The 26,827-nt window shown below is 49.2% G+C and overlaps 1 protein-coding gene across 1 annotated transcript in view; it reads left to right on the top strand.

The window, feature by feature from the left end:
- The window catches only part of LOC119973221 (dynein heavy chain 3, axonemal-like), a 714,697-nt gene that overhangs the window by 251,390 nt on the left and 436,480 nt on the right, over nucleotides 1–26,827 (top strand). The window contains exon 20 of the mRNA XM_038810887.1: nucleotides 6,473–6,643. Coding sequence (XP_038666815.1) covers nucleotides 6,473–6,643 — 171 coding nt within the window. The remainder of the gene's footprint in view (nucleotides 1–6,472; nucleotides 6,644–26,827) is intronic.

Genomic DNA, 26,827 nt, shown 5'->3' with positions numbered 1-26,827 from the left:
TAAAGAGGTATTCCACATTCCACCCGGTCAGACGCCTTCTCCACGTCCAGAGACATAATGATCTCCGGTTGCAGGAGTAAACACCAATTAAGCAACCGGCGCATGTTCGCTGACAGCTTCCACCCCTTTACGAGCTCCCTCTGATCTTCCCGTATCGCCTCCAGGAGATATGACTCCAGTCTTAAAGCCCCAAAACTGGTCCCAATGTTCCAGGAATGTGAAACTCTCCCCCTCTTCAGCCACGTATTCATCTGATATATCCTACTATTTGTACTCTGACTAGCACGTGGCATTGGTAGTAATCCTGAGATCACTGCCTTTGAGGTTCTACTTTTCAACTTACTTACTTACTGTAGGTGTGCAACATTTTGTGAAATGCTTTCTCCTGGTCCAGGCTGATGAGGCAGGTGTCCACACTCCTGTGTTGCACGTAGGCAATTGTATCACTGAGTTGCGCAAGGCTTTCAGAGATCTTCCTGGTGGGTACAGCACAGGTCTGGTCAAGGTTGATGACCGACTCCAGAGCAGACTTGACCCGATTGATGATGACCTTGGCTAGAATTTTATAATCCACGTTCAACAGTGAAGTGGGTCGGCAGTTTCTAATTTCTTTCCTTTCCCCCTCCTGCTTGTAGATAAGGATTATGATGCCTTTTCTCATGGATTTTGATATGCTGTCATCCTGAAGCTCTGGACCAGAATAAGATCTTGGAGGCCTCCGAGGTAAAGAGTGAGGATTACTGACTCCTCACCGCTTGGAGATCCTCCTTGACATTAATTCTCATCGACTGCAACCGGACCAGATTCTACATACATTTCTGGAGTGGGGACATCCCCCACCCCATCTCTTTATCGTCTACTGAGCAGCTTTAAGGGTGTGAAACCTCTTGATGTTCACCTTGATCACTTCTCACCAGAGAGATGCAGACTCAAAGAAAGGTTTGACCAAACTTTCACTAAAAGTACTCTCCAACCTCTGTAATCCCTTTTGAGTTCCTTAAATTTCTTTTTGGGGCCAACATTCAGCCTCCATGTCGCCCTGCCCGTCCTCTGGTTTTCCAATAGGTGACAGTCGGCCAGTAGGAGGCCTGATGTCGGTTGACCTGACCACAAAGGCACGAGACACAAACAGGAAATCTATCTGGAATGAATGGGCACGACTGGCATGGGTTAATGAAGATGCCGTGCAGGCTTGGCGTCTTTTGCTGTTTACATCAGGGCTCTGGATGTAGCGTCCAGTTTGGTGTCGGCCCTGCCAGATCGTCCAGCTACATTGATGATGCAGTTGAAGTCACCGCCCAGAATGACCGGCCTGGAATTCGCCAGCAGCAGTGGGAGATGCTGAAGGACAGCCAGCCATTCACTGTTTGAGATGGCCATACATATTAATTAACGGAAAGGAGGATTTCTTGGACAGTATGCCCACCACCTCCCGAATGTCAGAAAAGGGGAAATTGCAATCCTCACAGGAGGAAACTGAGGTCAGAAGGATGGGAATGTTTTCTTCCTGACCACACCACTGATCCAGGGGATAAACATTGGGTGGGATTCTCCAATCCTGCGGCAGTGTGTCCACGGCGGCGTAAAAAAGGTCGCGTTTGAAAGAAATGAAATGAAATGAAAATCGCTTATTGTCACAAGTAGGCTTCAAATGAAGTTACTGTGAAAAGCCCCTAATCACGCGTCTGTTTCGGGAGCCTGGTATGGGAATTGAACTGTGCTGCTGGCCTGCCTTGGTCTGCTTTTAGCGATTTAGCCCAGTGTGCTAAACCAGCCTAGCCCCAGTATTTTACGACAGCGTGAACGGGCCACTCCCACATCTAATTGTGGCCCCGACATGGAGCCAGCACGGCGCTGGAGCGGTTCGTGCCGCTCCAACTGCAGATCCTCGGCGCAAACTGGGTGCCGCGAGAGCCGCGCATGCATAGTTGTGCCGGCGCCAACGGCGTGCATGCGCAGTGGGTCCTTCAACGAGCCGCCCCGAAGCAACATGGCGCAGGGCTCCAGTGGCCGGCGCGTATGAAAGGAGGCCCCCAGCCACAGAAGCCGGCCCACCAATCGGTGGGTCCCGAAGCGGGCCAGGCTACATCGGAAGCCCCCCGGAGTCGGACCACCCCCCCCCCCCCACAGGCCGCCACCCGACCCTTACACGCTGAGGTTCCACCGGCTCAGAGGAGGTTAGAACGGCGCTGGCCGGACCCGGCTCTTTTCCTACGAACGCTCGGCCCATCCGGGCCGGAGAATCGGCGGGCCGGCCATGTAGAGTAGCCCGCGACCGGTGCCGCGCCAACCACACCAGCGCCAATGGCGCCGATTCTCCGCACTGCGGAGAATCGCGTGCCAGCGTCGGGGCCCGTTCGCGGGGATTCTCCAGCCTGACGCGGGGCTGGGAGAATCCCGCCCATTGTGACCATTGCTTGTAGGAGCTGAGGTAAATTATTCCACACTTACACAGAAACATAAAGTCAGCTTTAACTTTGGCAAGATGCCCTAGTATTGAAACGCATTGTGTAATCAATTTACCACGACACCGTAATGGAGTCATTCGACTTGCGCCACTTTCCTATCCAATCATCTGTGATAGTCCAGGCCTTGGTTATATTCTTGACTATCCCTAGTATTAACAAATAATTTCATTGCTCTTGGTGAGAAAGGTGTTGGTCCACTCCAGTAGCGTTGATCCCCTGCAGTGACATTTGTGGTCGGTGGTGAGGGGAGGGGGGGGGGGGGGGGGGGGGGGGGGTGTCTGCTGGTCAATGGTGGAGGTGTCATCAAGCAAGAAGGCTTGTGCTGTCCTTTGTTGGGTCACTCTTTTCCACTCCGTTCATACCTTGAGGATGTTGTTGTTTGCAGCTTCCTAGAGCTGAGATGCACTGAACACCTCACTGCACTTGGTGCAGTGTGAATATGTAGATAAAAGTAAATGTAAATACATAGATAAAAGAGAAAGTTAGTAATAATGTTAGTGTCAGAATTAAATTTTAAAAGATTAATACGATTATAAGAGGTGTAAAAAGAGGATCTGTTTGGGAGAGCTCGCAGAGGGTCACCACGCTCCGGCACCATCTTGAACCTGTCCAGGTCAACTTTGAACCTGTTTCAAGGTAAACTATGAAAGAAAGCTCGGACAAAATATCAAAAGAATAGCAAAAGCTTCTATAAATGCAGAAAAGGGAAGAGAGTTGCTTAAGTGAATGTGGTCCCTTGGAAGACTTAAGCCGGAGAGTTAATAGCGGTAACACAGAAATGAAAGAGATGCTAAATAAAGATTTTGCCTCAGTTTTCACAGTGGAGGACTCTAGTACCATCATTATAGGTAAGGGTAATTCAGAGGTAATAGAAAGGGTGGAACTTAGAACAATCAACGTCAATAGGGAAACAGCAAACTATTGGGATTGAAGGCAGAGAAGCTCCCAGGGCCTGATGGCCTACATCCTAGGATCTTAAAGGAAGTGGCAGCCGAGATTCAGTTTCCAGTATTTTGGGGCTCGGGGGTTTTCTCCTCCAACACCTTTGCATTTTCCCGCTCCTTCTGTTGGTGTCATCTTTCTTCTCCTTGTCTGAACAGGAGCAGCCTCTGCAGGCCATTTCCAATGGGAGCCATGGTCTGGGTGCTGCCAGCTCCCTTTCCTGCGTCTTTGTTCCAGCTCCCCATTTGCCACTCTGTTGGCACCCCTCTCATTGTCTGTCTACTGAGGAAGCTCAGTGATGATGTGGGTGTTTTACAGCTTGAATGAGCTTATTTTACCTTGTCCTTCTTGTCCCTCTCTATGAGCTTGTTTGCAAGACGTGGTGGAGAGCATTGCTGGTCTCTCCTGCATAAGCCACTCCTTCGTTCTCTTTCGTTCTTGCCGCCTGTGTGTAACTGAGGCAGTGTTTCGGACAGGTCTTATCGACGTGACCTGCCCCAACACAGCTTAAGAAATTCATCTGTGTTCAATCCTTTCTCTGGTCACCTTCCTGCTATTCTGACAAACCCTGGGATTCCCTGTGTGGACGATATATCCCTGACGACAAAGCTGGAGTGAGGGTGGAGGATGACCTCCTTACCATTCACCTTTAAGGTAACCTTTTTTTAAATAAATTTAGATTACCCAATTATTTTTTCCAATTAAGGGGCAATTTAGCGTGGCCAATCCACCTACTCTGCACATTTTTGGGTTGTGGGGGCGAAACCCACGCAGACACGGGGAGAATGTGCAAACTCCACACAGACAGTGACCCAGAGCCGGGATCGAACCTGGGACCTCAGCGCCGTGAGGCGATTGTGCTAACCACTAGGCCACCGTGCTGCTCCCCTTTAAGGTAACCTTGATCTGTCCTTTGCTTGTCTAAATCCTGAAGGGGTTCTTGACCTTGGTGCTTTCCCCAACCACCTCAGAAAGTCAACACATCCATCAGGAATTTCACACATACATCCTAGGACATTTTTAAAATTTGCATCAAAATATCAAGCGCTGAGGAGGACCTGCAGGCAGTCAGGCAGACCTCAGCATTCAGAACAGACTCCCAAATGAAGGGGAACAGTTGCTGGGCGCACCTCCTTCACTGGCTTCCTGAAGGAATTACATGCCCCTGGTTTGTGCTCCGTTACTGGTTGCAGGCATCGCTTTTTACAAGACCGGCACCACAGTGCAAACCAGAAAGAAGATAACAAAACTGGGAGAACTCAATCACCAAAAGGTGAGCAGCCAACACTGCTAACCCCCCACCCCCTCCCCAGTCCACACCCCCAAACAAAACCCCAAAGAATTGCAACTCACATTATCCTGGGAGAACCACCTTATTGAGCATGGGTGAAGTCGGTAGGAATTGTGACAAAGCCCCACCCTCACTCCTTGGAAAATAAATGCTGTAAATGAGGCCGGGGAGCGGAGGGATCCTGGAACGTGGATACACAAATCATTAATAGTCACAAAGCAACTTAATAACAAAGCAAACAAAACACCAGAGTTCATTTTATTTCAGAAGGACAGAATCAGAAAACAGACAAGTTATGTCACGGTAGCATGGTGGTTAGCATCAATGCTTCACAGCTCCAGGGTCCCAGGTTCGATTCCTGGCTGGGTCACTGTCTGTGTGGAGTCTGCACGTCCTCCCCGTGTGCGCGTGGGTTTCCTCCGGGTGCTCCGGTTTCCTCCCACAGTCCAAAGATGTGCGGGTTAGGTGGATTGGCCATGCTAAATTGCCCGTAGTGTAAGGTTAATGGGGGGATTGTTGGGTTACGGGTATACTGGTTACGTGGGTTTAAGTGGGGTGATCATTGTTCGGCACAACATCGAGGGCCGAAGGGCCTGTTCTGTGCTGTACTGTTCTATGTTCTATGTGTATGGAACCCTGGCTAATAAATGAACTAACTTTTTAAGCCCATGTCCACAAAAAGATCAGCGATATATTTTTGTGTCAATGAGATGCACAAAACCATTACAAATAGCTCTCAAACTCTTTTGAGGTTTTTTGGACAGAAATCGTACCCTCTTTCCAAGGATAAGTTTTTATTTAATAAGATATCAAGCTGATGAAGATGACATGTTGGACATTAAAAGAACGGGGAAACCTCAGATAAGAATCTGTTTTCAAATCTTCACCAGATGCAGAGAATGAATTCCCAGAAGACGAGCTTTCCATTTGAAGCTGGCTTTTCATCAAAAGACCACATTCCCACTGATCTTTATTGGGATAACTGTACAGTCTGTTTACAGTCTGTTGACGGCAGATGCTGGGCAGATCTAACGGCACATCACTTTGCATTTTGTCCCCAGCGATTTGACAATTATATCATTGAATCTCTACAGATCAGAAGGAGGCCATTCGATGCACTTTCCCGCCCTATCCCCGTAACCCCACCTAACCTTTGGACACAAAGATGCAATTAGCATGGCCAATCCACCTAACCTGCACATCATTTGGACTTTGGGAAGAAACCGGAGCACCCAGAGGAAACCCATGCAGACATGGGGAGAATGTGCAAACTCCACATAGACAGTTAACCAAGTCGAACCCGGGTCTCTGGCGCTGTGATGCAGCAGTGCTCAGCACTACACCACCACAATTATAGAACATAGAACATAGAACAGTACAGCACAGAACAGGCCCTTCGGCCCTCAATGTTGTGCCAAGCCATGATCACCCTACTCAAACCCACGTATCCACCCTATACCCGTAACCCAACAACCCCCCCCCCCCAACCTTACTTTTTAGGACACTACGGGCAATTTAGCATGGCCAATCCACCTAACCCGCACATCTTTGGACTGTGGGAGGAAACCGGAGCACCCGGAGGAAACCCACACACACACGGGGAGGACGTGCAGACTCCGCACAGACAGTGGCCCAGCCGGGAATTGAACCTGGGACCCTGGAGCTGTGAAGCATTTATGCTAACCACCATGCTACCATGCTGCCCATTTGAAGGTGATGATTGATTTAGGTTGCTGCTTATCTGATACAGATTCTCTTGTCTACACCACAGGTACTATCTGTTGTTGCCCAACAGATCCAGACTATTCAGCGAGCAGTTTCAGAACAAGTGAAGTCATTTGTCTTTGAAGGGACAGAGATCTCCCTGGACCCATCATGCACTGTGTTTATCACGATGAATCCTGGTTACGCTGGCCGAGCTGAGTTACCCGACAACCTCAAGGTAAGAGCAGCAACCCGGAGGCTGAATTCAACTCATTAATTAATTAATTATCATTAAGGTAAATTGTAATTCATGAGTAAAGCACACTGACAGCATGCATTCTGACCTTATAAAAGGAATAGTTTCCTTTGTTTTGAGTTTTGTGCAGAGGGCAGTACAGCGGACCTGCTGATTGGCTGTTGCGGGGAAAATTTGCATCAGTGCATTGCGGTCACTGCATCCAGAACGTGTACCTGAGCAAGACACCCTCCGTGTTCAAGGGAAAGCAAGCATCCAGCAGAGGGCAGTAGAGCAGAGCTGTTGATTGGCTGTTGCGGGGAAAATTTGCATCAGTGCATTGCGGTCACCGTATCTTAAAGGTGGTTTGTGGAGGAGCTGTTGTCAAGTGACAGTTATTGCTGAGTGAGTGGTTGCTGAGAAGGGAAGTAAATTTTTAAAAAACTTACTGTTGGGAGTTTCCAGCTGAATCCGGTCGGAATGAGGACAGAGTGACTGCTGGGTAAGTAGTAAAGATTTAAATTGTTTGCGCAGGCCCATAACAGCTGATTGCTGTTCTGGTGTGGGGCGCAGTGGTTGCTGGTTAAGTATTTTAGTTTTACCTGCATTTAAGTTGGGCAGTTTCTAAACCCGAGACACTACACTTGTAGTGTCCCCCACTCTTCCACCTCCTTTAACCTAAGGAGTAGAGTGAATAACAGGTAAGTTCTTTCTTTCTTTTTTTTATCTAGAGGGGATAGCAGGGAAGGCAGTGCAATGTTCCTCCTGCAGAATGTTTGAGGTGAGGGACGCCGTCAGTGTCCCTGCTGATTTCACCTGTGGGAAGTGCACCCATCTCCAGCTCCTCAGAAACCACATTAGGGAACTGGAGCTGGAGCTGGATGAACTTTGGATCATTCGGGAGGCAGAGGTGGTCATAGATAGTAGCTTCAGGGATGTAGTTACTCTGAACAATGAAGATAGATGGGTGACGGTGAGAGGGGCTGGGAGGAAGCAGTGAGTGCAGGGATCCTCTGTGGTTGTTCCCCTCAGTAACAAGTATACCGTTTTGGATACTGTTGAGGGGGACGACCTGCCAGGGGTAAGCCACAGTGAACGGATCTCCAGCACTGAGTCCGTCCCTGTGGCTCAGAAGGGAAGGAGGGAGAGCAGGACATCAATAGTTATTGGAGACTCGATAGTTAGAAGGACAGATAGAATGTTCTGTGGGAGCGAAAGAGACTCATGAATGGTATGTTGCCTCCCGGGTGCCAGGGTCCGTGACGTCTCGGACCGTGTTTTCAGAATCCTGAAGGGGGACGGGAAACAGTCACAAATCGTGGTACACATCGGTACAACGACATAGGTAAGAGAAGGGACGGGGATTTAAAACAGGAATTCAGGGAGCTAGGGTGGAAGCTGAGAGCCAGGACAAACCATGTTGTCCTCTCTGGTTTATTGCCGGTGCCATGTACTAGTGAGGTGAGGAACAGGGAGAGAGTGCAGATAAACACGTGGCTGCAGGGATGGTGTAGGAGGGAGGGTTTCAGGTACGTGGATAATTGGAGAACATTCTGGGGAAGGTGGGACCTGTACAGACAGGACGGTTTGCACCTGAACCAGAGGGGCACCAATGTCCTGGGAGGGAAATTTGCTGCGGCTCTTCGGGGGGTTTTAAACTAATTTGTCAGGTGGCTGGGAAAGCGAGCTGTAGTCCAGAAGCCAGTGTTGAGAGTAGTGAGGTACTGAGGAGGGTATCAAGGTCGCAGGAGTGGAAGGTGGGTTGAAGTGTGTCTACTTCAATGCAAGGAACATCCGGAATAAGGTAGGTGAACTTGGAGCGTGGATTGGTACTTGGGACTACGATGTTGTGGCCCTTACGGAGACATGGTTAGAACAGGGACAGGAATGGTTGTTGGAAGTTCCGGGGTACAGATGTTTCAGTAAGAGTAGGGAAGGTGGTAAAAGAGGTGGAGGAGTGGCATTGTTAATCAAGGATAGTTTAACGGCTGCAGAAAGGCAGTTCGAAGGGGATCTGCCTACTGAGGTAATATGGGCCGAAGTTAGAAATAGAAAAGAACGGTCACATTGTTAGGAGTTTTCTATAGGCCCCCAGATGTGGAGGTAGAAATTGCAAAACAGATTATGGATAGGTGTGGAGGTCTCAGGGTAGTTGTCATGGGTGACTTTAACTTTCCAAATATTGATTGGAACCTCTATAGGTCGAACAGTTCGGATGGGGCAGTTTTTGTACAGTGTGTGCAGGAGGGTTTCCTGACACAATATGTGGATAGGCCGACAAGAGGGGGGGGCCACATTGGATTTGGTACTGGGTAATGAACCGGGCCAAGTGTTAGATTTGTTTGTGGGAGAACACTTTGGAGATAGTGACCACAATTCGGTGTCTTTCACTATTGTAATGGAGAGGGATAGGGCCATACAGCAGGGCAAGGTTTATAATTGGGGGAATTATGATGCGATTCGGCAAGAATTAGGGAGCATAAGATGGGAACAGAAACTGTCAGGGAAAGGCACAAATGAAAAGTGGAGCTTGTTCAAGGAACAAATACTGCGTGTCCTTGATAGGTATGTCCCTGTCAGGCAGGGAGGAAATGGTCGTGTGAGGGAACCATGGTTCACAACTGAGGTTGAATGTCTTGTCAAGAGGAAAAAGGAAGAGTATGTAAGGATGAGAAAACAAGGTTCAGTTGGGTCGCTTGAGGGTTACAAGGTAGCAATGAATGAGCTAAAAAAAAAGGGCTTAGGAGAGGGCATGAGAAGTCGTGGTGGGTCAGATCAAGGAAAACCCCAAGGCCTTTTACTCTCATGTGAGAAATAAAAGAATGACCAGGTGAGATTAGGGCCGGTCAAGTACAGTAGTGGGAACTTGTGCATGGAGTCAGAAGAAATAGGAGAGGCGTTGAATGAATACTTTTCTTCAGTGTTCACCAAGGAGAGGACTCATGTTTTTGTGGATGAGAGTGTGATCCAGGTAGGTAGGCTGGAGGAGGTAGATTTTCTGAAGAAGGATGTATGAGCAATTTTGAAAATCCTGAGGGTCGACAAGTCCCCTGGGCCAGATGGGATATATCCAAGGATTCTTTGGGAGGCAAGGGATGAGATTGCAGAGCCTTTGGCTTTGATGTTTGGGTCTTCGCTGTCCACGGGGATAGTGCCAGAGGACTGGAGTGGCAAATGTTGTTCCTCTGTTCAAGAAAGGGAATAGGAGTGACCCTGGTAATTATAGGCCAGTTAGTCTTACTTCGGCGGTCGGTAAGTTAATGGAAAAGGTCCTGAAGGATAGGATTTATGACCATTTGGAAAGATGCAGCTTAATCGGGGATAGTCAACACGGATTCATGAAGGGTAAGTCTTGCTTCACAAATTTGATTGAATTCTTTGAGGAGGTAACTAAGTGTGTAGATAAAGATAGAGCAGTTGACGCCGTATACATGGATTTTAGTAAGGTGTTTGATAAGGTTCCCCATGGTCGGCTCATGAAGAAAGAAAGGAGGTGTGGGATAGAGGGAAATTTGGCCAATTGGATAAGTAACTGGCTGTCACATAGATACAGAGGGTGGTGGTGGATGGAAAATTTTCAGACTGGAGACCAGTTACCAGCGGTGTACCACAGGGATCAGTGCTGGGTCCTCTGCTATTTGTAATTTTAATCAATGACTTGGAGGAGGGGGCTGAAGGGTGGGTCAGTAAATTTGATGATGACACCAAGATTGGTGGAGTAGTGGATGACGTGGAGGGCTGTTGTAGGCTGCAAAGAGACATTGATAGGATGCAGAGCTGGCCGAAAATGGCAGATGGAGTTTAACCCTGATAAGTGCGAGGTGATTTATTTTGGTAGAAAATATTTGAATGCGGATTACAGGGTCAACGGCTGGGTTCTGAGGAATGTGGAGGAGCAGAGAGATCTTGGGGTTCATGTCGACAGATCTCTGAAGGTTGCCACTCAAGTGGATAGAGCCGTGAAGAAGGCTTATAGTGTGTTAACGTTTATTAACAGGGGGCTTGAGTTTAAGAGCCGCGGGGCTATGCTGCAACTATACATGACCCTGGTGAGACCACATTTGGAGTATTATGTGCAGTTCTGGTCACCTCATTATAGGAAGGAAGTGGAAGCATTAGAAAGGGTGCAAAGGAGATTTACCAGGATGCTGCCTGGTTTGCAGGATAGATCTTATGAGGAAAGATTGAGGGAGCTAGGGCCTCTCTCTTTGGAGCGGAGGAGAATGAGAGGCGATTGAGGTTTAATTGAGGTTTATAAGATGATGAGGGGGATAGATAGAGTGGACGTTCAAAGACTATTTGTGGATGTAGCTGTTACAAGGGGGCATAACTATAAGATTCAGGGTGGGAGACATAGGAGGGATGTCCGAGGTAGGTTCTTTACTCAGAGAGTGGTTAGGGTGTGGAATGGACTGCTTGCTGTGATAGTGGAGTCGGACACTTTAGAAACTTTCAAGCAGTTATTGGATAGGCACATGGAGCACACCAGAATGACAGGGAATGGGATCGCTTGATCTTGGTTTCGGACAATGCTCGGCACAACATTGAGGGCCGAAGGGCTTGTTCTGTGCTGTACTGTTCTATTTCTATAACATTATTCAAATAGGTTTTCTATTCAATATTTAATATCCAAGATGTATTCTACAGAGTACTGTAGAAGGGTCATCTGGATTTGAAATGTTAACTCGGGGCTCGATTCTCCGCCTTGCACCACTGGTACCGGAGTTCCCGATGCGGTGGAGAATCCAGCACGGGGAGAAAACGCGATTGGTGCCAGGTGCTGACCCGTTTCCGATGCTCGTGCCCCGCGCAGGCGTCGGGATCAAGGTACGCGCCCCACACCAGCGGGAGGATACAAATAGGTCATTAAGACCCATTTGCATCTTATTACTGGGCCATGCACCATATTCTCTGGGCTGTCGTGACTGATCCTCTGGGTCAGGAATCACATTGGGGCTGGTCCTGACAAGAATATACTTGATGCGGTGGGTCAAGAGGCCACTCTTTAGGGGAGTTGTCCACAAAGTTCATTGGAGGGCTACCCTCCCCCCCACCCCCCACAATACAAGACCTGCCCACTGCACCCCCACTAGAGAGCCACTAATTAAAGAGACTCCCTACAACCACCTAAATTAAGAGACCCCCAGAGACCCCAAAACTAAAGAGACTGAGGCACTATCAATTACGACGCAACGAGAGTAGAGAGTAATCGAGGCTTTATTACGCATAGATGTGGAGCCTCCTGCAGCTGCTGCCAAAATGGTTGCAGCTCGGAGAACCCACACATTTATACTCCGCCTACTGGGCGGAGCCAGAAGGCAGGGATCTACCCCCGTACCTGTCATACAGGGGCCTTACCGTAATACGCTCGTATGCAGTATATAATACAACAGTGGTGACTACCACATTCACCCCCTGTTAATAAAGAGTCTAGCGGGGGTGGTGAAAACTATTTACATACAGGTTGTTGGAAACTATTTACATACAGGTTGTTAAAAAATTTAGAAAGAGTCTACAAATTTAGACAGTCGGGCTCCTTGATGCGCCGTTGCGAGCGCCGCAGGTGTGGTGTTGATGCCGGCATTGGTTCCGTTGCCGGTGACTCCGGGAGTGTGTCAACCTCATCTTCATCCACGGGTGGGACCAAGGGGAATGTGGATCGTCCTGGAGCGGGGTGCGCCGGGGGAAGGGAGGGTGGTGCCGGGGCAGAAGGGGGGGGGGGGGTGTGTGGGGACCCAGCTGGTACCAGGTCCCGAAGGGAGACGGTGTCTTGGCAGCCGTCCGGGTACGCTACGAAGGCGTACTGCGGGTTCGTGTGGAGTAGCTGTAGCCTCTCAACCAACGGTGCCACCTTGTGTAGCCGCACGTGCTTACAGAGAACGGGTCCTGGAGCTGCCAGCCATGTTGGGAGCGAAACCCCAGATGTGGACTTCCTGGGGAAGGCAAAAAGACGTTCATGGGGAGTTTCGTTAGACGCAGCACACAGGAGCGGCCGAATGGAGTGAAGGGCGTAGGAGAGAACATCCTGCCAGCGGGAGGCCGGGAGAGATCTGGACCATAGGGCCAGCTGGACAGCCTTCCAGACCGTCCCATTCTCCCGCTCCACCTGCCCGTTTCCCCTGGGGTTGTAGCTGGTCGTCCTGCTCGAGGCAATGCCCCTGTTGAGCAGATACTGGCACAGCTCATCACTCATAAATGAGGGTCCCCGGTCGCTGTGGACGTAGACGGGGAAACCGAACAGAGCGAAGATGGTATTAAGGGCTTTGATGACGGTGGCAGATGTCGTGTCGGGGCATGGGATGGCGAAGGGGAATCTCGAGTACTCGTCGACCACATTGAGAAAATACGTGTTGCGGCGGTGGAGGGGAGGGGCCCTTTGAAGTCCATGCTGAGGCGTTCAAAGGGGTGGGAGGCACGCATGGTCTGGCCGGTAGAAGTGCGGTTTACACTGCGCAGACCTGGCAGTCTCTGATGATAGACTTCCTCGATGGAGTAGGGCAGATTGCGTGCCTTTATGAGTTGATAAAAGCGGGTGACCCCTGGGTGACAGAGACCGTCGTGCAGGGTGTGGAGTCGATAAACTTGTGTGCTGGCACATGTGTCTCGGGATAGGGTATCGGGGGCTCGTTGAGCTTACCGGGGCAATACAAAATCTTGTAATTGTAGGTGGAGAGCTCGATCCTCCACCTCAAGATTTTATCGTTTTGATCTTGCCCCGCTGTGTGTTATTGTGTTCAATAACACACAGCGGAGCAAGATCAAAAACGAAGGCAACCGACTGTTGGTCAGTGAGGAGAGTGAATCTCCTGCTGGCTAGGTAATGCCTCCAATGTCGCACAGCTTCTACGATGGCTTGGGCCTCCTTTTCGACAGAGGAGTGCCGAATTTCGGAGGCATGGAGGGTGTGGGAAAAGAATGGCACGAGCTGCCTGCCTGGTTGAGGGTGGCGGCCAGAGCGACATCTGATGCATCGCTCTCGACCTGGTAACGCAATGGTAACGTCTCGTCGACTGCATCCATCGTGGCCGTGGCGATGTGGGCCTTGATACGGTTGAAGGCCTGGTGAGCCTCGACCGTCAGTGAGAAAGCAGTGGAGTGAATGAGTGGGTGGGACTTGTCCGCATAGTTTGGGGCCCACTGGGCGTAGTACGAGAAGAACCCCAAGCATCGTTTGACGGCCTCGGGGCTGTAGGGGAGGGGGTATTCCATGAGGGGGCTCATGCGATCGGGGTCGGGCACTAGAGCTCCATTCTGGACCACATAGCTGAGAATGGCTAATCGGTCCATGCCGAACACACACTTCTCCTTGTTGTAGGTTAGGTTAAGGAGTTTGGCGGTAGTAGGAATTTGGAAACGTTAGCGTCATGGTCCTGCTGGTCATGGCCGCAGATGGCGACATTGTCCAGGTACGGGAAGGTGGGTCGCACTCCGTACCGGTCAACCATTCGGTCCATTTCCCGTTGGAATACCGAGATCCCGTTAGTGACGTCAAAGGGAACCCTAAGGAAATGGTATAGGCGGCCGTCCACTTCAAATGCGGTGTACTGGCGGTCCGCCTTGCGAATGGGGAGCTGGTGGTAGGCAGATTTCAGGTCTACTGTCGAGAAGACCCAGTACTGTGCAATTTGATTGACGATATCAAATATGCAAGGGAGGGGGTATGCGTCGAGCTGCGTGTACCGATTGATAGTCAACGACCATCCTGTTTTTCTCCCCAGTTTTCACCGCTACCACTTGGGCTCTCCAGGGGCTGTTGCTGGCCTCGATAATACCTTCCCACAGCAGCCGCTGGGCCTCAGACCTGATGAAGGTCCTGTCCTGGACACTGTACCGTCTGCTCCTGGTGGCGACGGGTTTGCAATCCGGGGTGAAGTTCGCGAACAGAGAAGGTGGGTCAACCTAAGGGTTGTGAGGCCGCATACAGTAAGGGGTGGTAGGGGCCCGCCAAATTTCAAGGTTAGGCTCTGGAGGTTGCACTGGAAGTCCAGGCCGAGTAGCAAGGCAGCGCAGAGGTTGGGGAGGGCATTGAGGCAGAAGCCGCTGAACTCTACGCCCTGGATGATGAGGGTGGCAGTGCAGTACCCCCGGATCGCCATGGAGTGGGATCCGGAGGCCAGGGAGATTCTCTGGTTAATGGGGTGTACCGTGAGGGAGCAGCGCCTTACCGTATCTGGGTGGATGAAGCTCTCAGTGCTCCCGGAGTCCAGAAGGCAGAAAACCTTGTGTCCATTGAACTTCACCGTCGTCGACGCGGCTGCGAGGTTATGCGGTTGTGTCTGGTCGATCGTGATGGAGGCCAGGCATGGCTGGTCGGCGGCGGTTGCAGGCGATGAGCGGCCCAATGAGGAGTCCGACGAGCAGGGGCCCTGAGGCGGGCAGGATGGCGGCACCAACGGGCCGCACATGTGAGGCGAGCAAGATGGCGAGTAAGATGCGGCGCCCACGGGCCACATGTGTTGTGAGGGGAGAAAGATGGAGGCGCCCACGGGCCGCACGTGGTCTGGGGCAAGGAAGATGGCGGCGCCCGCGGGTCGCACATGGGGGGCAACAGCGGCGACCGAGCGGGCCTGGCACACAGCAGCAAAATGTCCTTTCGTACCGCAGGCCTTGCAGAGCGTGCTCCGTGCCGGGCAGTGTTAATAGTCGCTGGCAGATGTAGGCCGACTCTATGCCTAATACGAACGCGTCTTTAAGTAGCAAGTCCGAATGTTCAGCGGCTGAAACGGCCTGGCAATCGCAGTCTCTCACTAGCAGTTTCATGGCAAGCCAGAAATCCTCCACAGACTCACCAGGGAGTTCATGCCGCGTGGAGAGAAGGTGCCTGGCGTAGATCTTGTTGGTCTGCTGCGTATAGTTCTCCTTCAGTAGCACCATGGCCTCAGTGTATGTCGGCGCGTCCCAGATGAGGGGGAAGATGTCCGAGCTCAGGCACATGTAGAGGATCTGGAGCTTCTGTGCCTCTGAGGGTGGGCCAGTCGCAGATCCTGTGTGTGCCTCGAAGCAGGCTAGCCAATGTGCGAAGGCTGACTTGGCATGGTCTGCTTGAGGGTGCAGCTGCAGGCGATCAGGCTTGATGCGGAGATCCATCGTTTTAAAATCTCTGCGCAATAAATTGATGCACTATCAATTACGACGAGACGAGAGTAGAGAATAACCGAGGCTTTATTACGCAGAGATGTGGAGCCTCCCGCAGCTGCTGCCAAAATGGTATTTATACCCCGCCTACTGGGCGGAGCCAGCAGGCAGGGATCTACCCCCGTACCTGTAGTACAGGGGCCTTACCGTAATACCCTCGTATGCAATATATAATACAACAGTGGTGACTACCACAGAGACCTCCCCCACAGAGACACCCTAGATAAAGAGACCCCCACAGACCCCCTAGAAGAGACATACCTGCCATGAAGCCCCCCCCACCCCGCCGAAGAGAGACCCCTGTCTGGAAGTTCCCCCAGAATAGTGTTGTCCCCTGTCAGGAATCTAGAGAGCAATCCAGACAGAGGTAGTGAAAATAAAACGCTGCTTTAACACTTACCTGGGCAATAGATCTATTGGCTCAGGCAGAGGAAGCAGTACCTGTCAATTCCTGCAAAGAGAAATCCAGTCAGTTGGGTTAAAACCCCCTGAGATCTTTGATCTGTAAGTCATTCATTAATTTCTCTTTGATGTTGATTTTACTCGCCTGTGATTGACAGCTTCCAGACATCCCCAGCAGTCAGCATTCTTTCATTCATCTCCCTTTATGATTCCTTTTTGCTGTGGCCAGTGTTCTGGAGGCAAGCGCAATCAGCCGCTCTCTAATGCCATCCATGCGGTTTGACAACACGGCGTCAATGCCGTACAGTAAGGCATCACATGTGATTACCAGTGGTTTGGTCGGATCGTAGTGTGTCAGCAAGCCGGATGAAGTTTGTTTTGTCTTTATTTGAGTAAACACCTCTTTCTGTGACACTCTCCACGCCCGTGGCTATTTTAATTTTAGCAGAATATGTAGGGAGGGCGGGGTCGAGTGAGGTGGCGAGTCCAGGGATTAATTTTTCGTATTAATTTACGAGCCTGAGAAATGAGCATAGTTCAGATGTGGGGGCCTCTTGAATTGTTTGTGAACGGGTGTAGTCCATCCCGGTCTACGCGGTACCCATGGTAACTAACCTCTCTGGCGTGAAAAACAAATTTCTCTCTTTTTAAACGGATGCCCAACTTTGAAAATCAGCCGGATACCTTATCGAAGTTGTTCAAGTGGTCTCACTCTGTCATACCCATGACAAATAAGTCATCCAAATAAACCATCCCACATGGCAGGCCCCTCCAGGATGTTTTCCATGATGGGCAGGAAAATGGTGCCGTTTGATGATACACCGAAGGACAATCTAGCATATTCATAAAGGCCCCTGTGGGCATTTATGGTCACGTATGGTCTGGATTCAGGTTCGAATTCCAGCCGAAGGTGGGCATGACTCATGTCAAGCTTTGTAAATGAATGACCACCAGCCAGTTTCGCGTACAATTCCTCGTTGTGTGGCATGAGTACCTATCCAATCGGGAGGTCCTATTTACTGCCAATTTATAATCAACACAAGGTCAATCATTTTTATCCGTTTTGAGGACAGGGACGACTGGTGCTACCCAATTGCTTAGGGAACCAGGCAGGCCCGAAAATATTTAGGTTGTGGTTCAGGGTTAACATGAATTTTTGCCATGGCTCCCTTGATTTTCCCCAGCCCGGTTTGGAAAACTGCAGGGTATTTCCCCACCACCTCGTAGAGGCCTCCAGTACTCATCTGAAAAATCCGCTGCCAATCTAGGCAAAGGTCTTGCAGCCAGTCACAGCCTAACAGACTTTCAAACTTTTTTTTTTCCCGGATCCACTTTTGGCAAATGGCCATCCTTCAGGTCCCACGCTGGCCATCCATCGCGGCACACTCTGAAATGAAAATGAAAATCGCTTATTGTCACGAGTAGGCTTCAATGAAGTTACTGTGAAAAGCCCCTAGTCGCCACATTCCGGCGCCTGTTCGGGGAGGCTGGTAGGGGTACTCTGACCGACCTTGGTGACACGCAGCATGTTCGCTTACCCTTTAATGTGATAGGGGAGCCTGCATTGTTCTCACAATCTCACTTGAAGCAGGTTCAAAGGAGCAGGGGGCAATATGCATATCAGGTGCCGAATTCAGCCAGTTACATTGTTCCGTCTTTATATTTGTGAAAATGGAAAATCCAACCTCGCACATGTAGATCATCGTGAAGGGCAACAGCAACAAAATGCGTGTTTTACTCAGCACTGGATACATCAGAATGCTTCCAGCCTCATGGGCTTTTGGCTTGTTTTTAATGTGGTATTAAAGGTCAGTTACAGCAGCCCAGTGTTTTCATTTGGAGTCAGCTGTAAGTTAATAACTGACTCTGGGGTCTCAACCTCAAAGAGAATCTTTCAAACAACATTTCTCATCCAAAATCTGAAACTTTTCTCATTTTCCAGTACTTCCCTGCTGATAACACACATGAGCTTTGCCTCTTTATTTGCATTGTCACAACTGGCAAAACCATACCTCAAGAAATCATCTTTATACTGCTTTGTTCTCACGTTTTAGTCTGTTAACCAGAGGCCCAGCAGCTCTTTACACAGCTAATGCCAGCACTTCACTATCCTGCCCTGGATTCTCCTGTACAGCACTCTCCAGCAGATTATATCCAGTAAATTGCCTATTTCAGTCTCTGGCCATCTCTTACTTTTAAGAAAACCATTCATCTTCACAGTTCACTTGCCTTGCTTACCAGCAGCTACAAAATCGAAACAACTCTGCTCCCTGCTTTGGCACCAAAAGCATGTACCAGGTTGGCGCTTCACACCAATTCTACATGCAGGATGCTGCCGCTTCTGGCTGGAAGAATCTGCACAGCCTAATCATGTAATATAAAGGAAGGTAGGAAGCATTTTTTTCAATATATAAAAGGTAAGAGAGTGGCAAAACTGGAAAATGTGGCTGGAGAAGTAATAATTAGGAAACAAAGAAATGGTAGACAAACTGAATAGTTACTTTGCATCAGTCTTCACGGTGGAAGACACCAGTGGGATGCCAGAGCTCCAGGAGAACCAGGGGGCAGTGGTGAGTGCAGTGACCATTACAAAGGAGAAGGTTCTGGGGAAACTGAAAGGTCTGAAGGTGGATAAGTCACCTGGACTGGATGGACTACACCCCACGGTCCTAAAAGCGATAGCTGAAGAAATTGTGGAAGCATTGGTGGTGATCTTTCAGAAATCACTGGAGGCAGGAAGGGTACCAGAGGACTGGAAAGTGGCTAATGTAACACCACTGTTTAAGAAGGGAGGGAGGCAGAAGACGGGACATTATAGGCCGATTAGCCTCACTTCGGTCATTGGTAAGATTTTAGAGTCTGTTATTAAAGATGAGATTGCAAAGTACTTGGAAGACCATGGTAGAATAGGACTGAGTCAGCACAGCTTTGTCAAAGTGAGGTTGTGTCTGGCAAGTCTGTTAAGAGTTCTTCGAGGAGGTAACAAGGAAGTTAGACAAAGGAGAACCAGTGGACGTGATTTGTTTAGATTTCCAGAAGGGCTTTGACAAGGTGCTGCATAGGAGACTGTTAAATAAGTCAAAAGCCCATGGTGTCGAGGGTAAGATCCTGGGATGGATAGAGGAATGGCTGACTGGCAGAAGGCAGAGAGTGGGGATAAAGGGGTCTTTTTCAGGATGGCAGCCGGTGACTAGTGATGTGCCTCAGGGGTTTGTTTGATGGGACCACAGCTTTTCACAATATACATTAATGATCTGGAAGAAGGAACTGAAGGCACTGTTGCTAGGTTTGCAGGTGATACAAATATCTGTAGATGGACAGGTAGTATCGAGGAAGCAAGGGGGCTGCAGAAGGATTTGGACAAGCTAGGAGATTGGGCAATGAAGTGGCAAATGAAATACAAAGTGGAAAAGTGTGAGGTTATGCACTTTGGAAGGAAGAATTTAGGCATCGACTATTTTCTAAATGGGGAAATGCTTTGGAAATCAGAAGCACAAAGGGACTTGGGAATCCTTGTTCATGATTCTCTTCAGGTGAATGTGCCGGTTCAGTCGGCAGTTAAGAAGGCAAATGCAATGTTAGCATTCATGTCAAGAGGGCTAGAATACAAGACCAGGGATGTACTTCTAAGGCTGTAAGAGGCTCTGGTCAGAGCCCATTTGGAGTATTGTGAGCAGTTTTGGGCCCCATATCCAAGGAAGGATGTGTTGGCCTTGGAAAGGGTCCAGAGGAAGTTCACAAGAATGATCCCTGGAATGAAGAACTTGTCGTATGAGGAACGTTTGAGGACTTGAGAGGGGATCTCAATGGCCGAGTGGCCCAATTCTGCTCCTTTGTCTTGTGGTCTTGTTTATCTCCATTTAAAAGGCAGTATCGGCTGCAATTGTCGATGTAAAAGCCGGAAACGGCTGTCAGGCTGTATCCCCGCAATCGCCACCACTGCAGGAAGAGAGTGATTTATCGCTCCGTGAATCTCCTGACACCTGCCCGCGACCCATCCACGGGTCACGACCCCGACTTTTGAAAACCCTGGACTAGAGCCGTGTCTTTTTTCCACAATCAATGGCCATCTGACAGATTGCTGCTCGTAAATCACCGTGGACCCAGCGATGGCAAGCAGTTCCCCCGTGTAGGTTGCCAGTCTTGCCTCCATATCACAAAGTCAACTGTTGTACTCCTGACTGATTTTTTTCAAACGTTTGTTTACCTATGACTGAGACTGTGGCTCCCGTATCCAATTCCATTACGAGAGGGTGATTGTTTACTTGGACAGTGATCCGAATGGGGACAACTTTGCGTGTGGCAATGCAGTTCAGCTGCATGTGTTCATCATCAGGCTGTTCCAAATGAAAAGTACAGGCTCTGGGTTGACGCCTACGACGGGTGGAATGATGGGTTTGCTGGCTGCCCCGTGGATTTTGCTCCCTGCAATTCCTCCGGCCACATGCCCCACACCATCTGGGATCACCCTCTATTGATTCAGGGACATATCTGGCCAAGTCATTGTGTTCCTAGATCTGCGGCCCTCGTCTCGCCGGTGTTCGCCCCAAGGCGGGGATCAGGGGTTCCTAATCGGAGGAGTGCTGAATGCTGGAAGGGGGTATGCCCCACAATGTTCATTTCCATCCCTTGGAGTTCCTGCACTCCCTTTTCTGCACTTTCTCTTGAGATCAAGATTTCTACGGCCTTCTTAAGGTCTAATAATGGCTCTACCAGCAACTTTCGTTGGGTCACCATATTATTCATGCCACAAACCAAACAGTCATGCAGCATCTTGGCAAGGGAAAGGCCATCATCACAAAATTCAGCTTGTTTCCTCAAACGCGTTAAGAACTCGGTAACAGACTCCCCTGGGGTCCTCTCAGTTGTGTTAAACCGGTAACATTGTACGATGACACGGTTTGGGGCCATAATGCTTTGAGACTTTTATTTAAGTCTTTTTATCATGATGAAGGTGGGGGTTCCACAAATGGTGTTGCCAACTTTGATGAGTGGAATGATATCCCACTAGCGTCACTAATAACTGTTGCTCTTTTTAATATCAAGTAATATTGCTTTTCAGAGTCGCTAGATATCAGATGATACCACCACAAGGGTCAACAGGATATTGATCAAAGACGCAACAACCAGTCAGTTAGTTCAAGTCCAATAATGGTTTATTTAGAAACAAGATTAACTCACACATGCAACATATAAACACTGCAAGCTAAATTACACCTAACACTATAACAACCTGTACTTAACTTTCATGGAACTGGCTTTGGCAGAGGAACAAGGCCTTTGTTCGGGTCTGGAATGGCTGGGTCTGGAAAAGTAACTTCGGTTCTGCTGGGCTCATCCGGCTGGTAGCGATCGTTGATCTTGAACTTGTTTCTGGTCGTGGTGCTGCAGTTAGCTTCAGGTATAGGCCGGGCCGAAGAGTGCCGGAATGCCAGGGTCAAAAGAGATCGAACACATGGCAGTGTCTCTCTTTATCCTTTGGGGGTTTCACGCTCTTTTGGGCGGTCCTTAGCTTTGGACCCAATAATTCGGCAGGCTTCGATTACTGCCTTCGATTTGAGCCAATAAAGGGGCGGGTGCCTTGATGGCTGGGCGTGTTCTGAGCGGTCATTGACCTTGGCTGTTTGGGCCTCCTGGGTGAAGGGAGTGGCGCCGTTGTGTCTGGAATTGTACCTGATACCTGAGTACCAGTCCTTTGTCCTGAGGAATGGGCCATTAGAATGCAAATTGGCTCGGGGTTTCGATACTGTCTGGTCTCTGTTAGCAAATATACATTCAGGCTCTGAGTGTGCCTGAATCCTGTATTGGCCATATTTCCCTTGAATCTTTGCAAGTATCCATGTTTACTTTGTAAGTGGCCATCCCTGATGGCTACAGCAGTCAAGAGTATTAGTGTCTGTTGTTTATAACCACTTAACGCCTGAAATAGTATTACATAAGCTCTCCGTATTGCATCCAATCCTCCACCCTAGCATGGATACATCAAGTCTCCCAAAGAGCAGCATTTTGCAATCAGGGCAAACCTTATTCTGGTAGTGAAATAGGAGATGACCATTCTTCCAACAGTTAGAACGCCTACAATAGCACTTATCCTGGGCGGCAATTTTGTGGCCAGAGGAGTTCAAACGAGAGGCGGAAAGAAAACTGGTTTATTACAAAGTCAGTTATGTACACAGCACACTCCAATCGGGACTACACATGCTCGGCTCTCATCTGGGCCAGTTTTCATGCTAGAGTCCTTTTACTCCACTGATGGGCCCTCGCCTTCAGTGGGGAATCTCGTATTCAATGAGGCTCACGGGGAGGCTAATTGGTCCGATCCTGTTTGTCTCATGTGGGTTAGTTTCACAGCTAACCACTTCAAAGTCACTCAGCCATGAAGGCAAATGAAATGAAATGAAATGAAAATCGCTTATTGTCACGAGTAGACTTCAATGAAGTTACTGTGAAAAGCCCCTAGTCACCACATTCCGGCGCCTGTCCGGGGAGGCTGGTACGGGAATCGAACCGTGCTGCTGGCCTGCTTGAAAAGCCAGCGATTTAGCCCAGTGCTGTCAGTTTCCATTGAAGTGACCCCACGGCACTGGCACGGTGTGCGCTACCGGCAGGACCAGAGAACCCCGCTGCCAGCGAACAGCCGGAGAATTTTGGCTTTTATGTGTATCCTAGGCACGATGAATGGTGATTGATTGTTGAAGTTAGCAAATTGACGTGACTGTCTTGAAACAGTTACTGCAGTTCAGTTCATGAAAGAATGGGAAAACACCCTACTGCACCTACCCAGGAGTCTGAAGATAAATTGGCATGGAATGGCACAACATGGCATGGCCCCGTGTGAGAGAGCATGGCATATAAAACTACAGTAAGGTGTGGCGCAGCACCAGCAAGGCATGGCATGACACATTGCTGCAACCCCCAAAGGGGAACCGTGAACCAAAATATAACCACCTTTACCAAATGCCACCACTGCCTCCCCGCCGGCAAATGAAGGCGCCACCAATCAGATTTCACTGCTTAGAACCTTTACTTTAACACAAATTAGAACCACGCAAATTACACGCGAATTAACAAGCAATACTTCAAATGAAAGGTAAATTTAACTAATCAATATAATACAGGTGCATCTTACAAAACAACATCACACCCCTCACAACTGTGGCATCATGTGCAATCTCACAGTCTTTCCAGCTCCGCCTCTCTGGTACAAAAATCTCTCCTACGGAGTCGATTCGGCCCTCGGATCTCATTCACTAACAGCTGTATTTCAACCGAGGTCCCCGGATACAGTTAACACGGACAAGGGTATATCTGTGCTCCCTCTCCCACTTGTTCATGATGGTGTCATTTATCCAAGTTCCTTTATGACCATCCAAACTCAGTTCACAATCTGGTCTTCCGATGCAAATTCTCAGTTCGTTTTAAAAAAAATTTGTTGGCTCTCCCTAGTTGCCCTTCAGAAGGTGGCGGTGAGTTGCCTTCTTGAACCACTGCAGTCCATGAGGTGTAGGTAACGCACTGTGCTGTCAGGGAGGGAGTTCCAGTGTGTTGCCCCAGCGACAGTGAAGGAACTGTGATATATTTCCAAGTCAGGGTGGTGAGTGACTTGGAGGGGGACCTCCAGATGGTGGAGTTCCCAGGTATCGGCTGCTCCTGTCCTTCTAGATAGCAGTTGGCGTGGGTTTGAAAGGTGCTGTTTAAGGAATCTTGGTGAGTTAATGCAGTGCATCTTTTTTTTTAAATGTATTTTATTCCAAACATGTATGAACATTAATAAATCCAAAAAAAACTATCAGCAACATACAGCTTGTACAATTTTATCTTGTTTTACCCTTACCTCCCCCCCCTCCCCTGTGACAAACAGATCTTCAAACATAGTCTTGAATCCTTCCTCTGACCTCCTGGTGGCGTGTCTGCCTTCCAATTTAACAAAATCCTCCGCCAGGCAATTAGGGAAGCAAAAGATCAGTCTTTTTCGCTTCCACTAGCTCCGGCACCTTCGAGACCCAAAAAGTGCCACCATTGGATCCGGCCTGACCTCTACCCCAATAATCTTAGACAATGTCCCAAACATCGCTTCCCAGTACCTTATCAGCTTCTCATACCACCAGAACATGTGCGCGTGGTTCGCTGGCCCTTGCACACATTTTTCACACGTCAAACGCCCCACAATAGAACCCGCTCAGTTGCACACGAGTCATGTGCACCCTGTGTACAGTCTTAAACTGGATCAGGCTAATTCGCGCACAAGAAGTGACGTTCACCCTACGCATAGCTGCGCACCACAGACCCCAATCTATTTCCTCCCCCAGCTACTCCTCCCACTTACCTTTAATCTTCGCCACTTGGCCCCCCCCCCCCCCCCCCCCACCGAGCAACGCGTATATGTCCCAATGTTGTCCTTTCCAGGCTTGTTAGGGTGTATTAATTGCTCCAGCAAAGTATACCCTTCACGATTTTGTTTTACAAAGTCCCATACCTAACCTCACTTCCTCTTGGCAGCTTGAACCTTTCTCGTAGCTCATCTAAATTTGTGAATTGCCCTTCCAGGTACAGGTCCCTCTCTTCTCCAGTCCCACCTCCCTCCATCTTCTATACATCCCATCTATTTCCCCAGGCTTAAAACTATCGTTCACACACAGTGGTGTCAACACCGACATCCCTCCAATTTAAAGTGCCTCCTCAGTTGGTTCCGTACCTTAACCGTCGATTGCACCACTGGGATCGCCAAGTACTTCCATGGGACAAACGGCAGAGGGGCCGTCACCGAGGCCCTCAGGCTGGATCCCCTGCAGGACTCCTCTGCCATCCTAACCCACTCTGCACCCTCCTCTCCCCACCACCGCCTCACCTTCTCCACATTAACTGCTCAGTAATACTGTAAGAAGTCTGAGAACAGCAGATTAAAGTCCAACAGGTTTGTTTCAAACACGAGCTTTCGGAGCACGGCTCCTTCCTCAGGTGAACTGCTCCTTCCTCATTCACCTGAGGAAGGAGCAGTGCTTCAAAAGCTAGTGTTTGAAACAAACCTGTTGGACTTTAACCTGCTGTTCTAAGACTTCTTACTGTGCTTACCCCAGTCCAACATCCGGCATCTCCACATCAGTAATAGAACATAGAACATTACAGCGCAGTACGGGCCCTTCGGCCCTCGATGTTGCGCCGACCTGTGAAACCATCTGAAGCCTATCTGACCTACACTATTCCATTTTCATCCATATATCTATCCAGTGACCACTTAAATGCCCTTAAAGTTGGCGAGTCTACTACTGTTGCAGGCAGGGCGTTCCACACCACTACTACTTGCTGAGTAAAGAAACTGCCTCTGACATCTGTCCTATATCTACCACCCCTCAATTTAAAGCTATGTTCCCTCGCGTTGGTCATCACCATCCGAGGAAAGAGACTCTCATTGTCCACCCTATCTAACCCTCTGACTATCTTATATGTCTCTATTAAGTCACCTCTCAGCCTTCTCCCAACGAAAACAACCTCAAATCCCTGAGCCTTTCCTCGTTAGACCTTCCCTCCATACCAGGCAACATTCTAGTAAATCTCCTCTGAATCCTTTTCAAAGCTTCCACATCCTTCCTATAATGTGGTGACCAGAACTGCACGCAGTACTCCAGGAGTGGCCGCACCAGAGTTATTTACAGCTGCAGCATGACCTCGTGGCTCCGAAACCCAATCCCCCTACTGATAAAGGCTAGCACACCATATGCCTTCATAACAGCCCTATTAACCTGTGTGGCAACTTTCAGGGATTTATGTACCTGGATGCCGAGATCTCTCTGTTCATCTACACTACCAAGAATCTTGCCATTAGCCCGGTACTCTGCATTCCTGTTACTCCTTCCAAAGTGAACCACCTCACACATTTCCGCATTAAACTGCATCTGCCACCTCTCAGCCCAGCTCTGCAGCTTATCTATGTCCCTCTGTAACCTATAACATCCTTCAGCACTATCCACAACTCCACCGACCTTCGTGTCATCTGCAAATTTACTAACCCATCCTTCTACACCCTCTTCCAGGTCATTTATAAAAATGACAAACAGCAGTGACCCCAAAACAGATCCTTGCGGTACACCACTAGTAACTGAACTCCAGGATGAACATTTGCCATCAACCACCACCCTCTGTCTTTCAGCTAGCCAATTACTGATCCAAACCGCTAAATCACCTTCAATCCCATGTGGTTTGGGAGTGGCAATCCCCCTTTCTGTCACTGCCTCTGTAACAGGGCCTTCTTTATCCTTGGCACCTTTCCCATCCATATAAACTCCGAGATTATTGCCTCTAATTTTTGAGAGGAAGACTTTGGGAGAAAGATTGGGAGGGCCTGGAAGACAAATAAGAACTTTGGTAACACATTCATTTTTATGACCTGCATTCTCCCTGCCAATGTCAAATGCATTGTATCCAATCTCTTAAGGTCCCCTTCAATCTTACACCAGTGTTGTCAAGTTCCACTTATGCATCCTGGCCCATTCCCTTGTCACCTGTATCCCTAGGTATCTGAACCTTTCTCTAGCCACTTTAACGGTCGAGTCTTTAGGTTGGCCTTCAGCCCCATCACGTACACCAGGAATATCTCACTCTTCCCTACATTTAATCTATATCCTGAGAAGGCTCCAAATCTCTCCAGTATTC

This window comes from Scyliorhinus canicula, chromosome 11 (genome assembly GCF_902713615.1).
Source record: "Scyliorhinus canicula chromosome 11, sScyCan1.1, whole genome shotgun sequence".
Classification (NCBI taxonomy): domain Eukaryota; kingdom Metazoa; phylum Chordata; class Chondrichthyes; order Carcharhiniformes; family Scyliorhinidae; genus Scyliorhinus; species Scyliorhinus canicula.
This window is presented reverse-complemented; position numbering and strand designations above follow the sequence as displayed.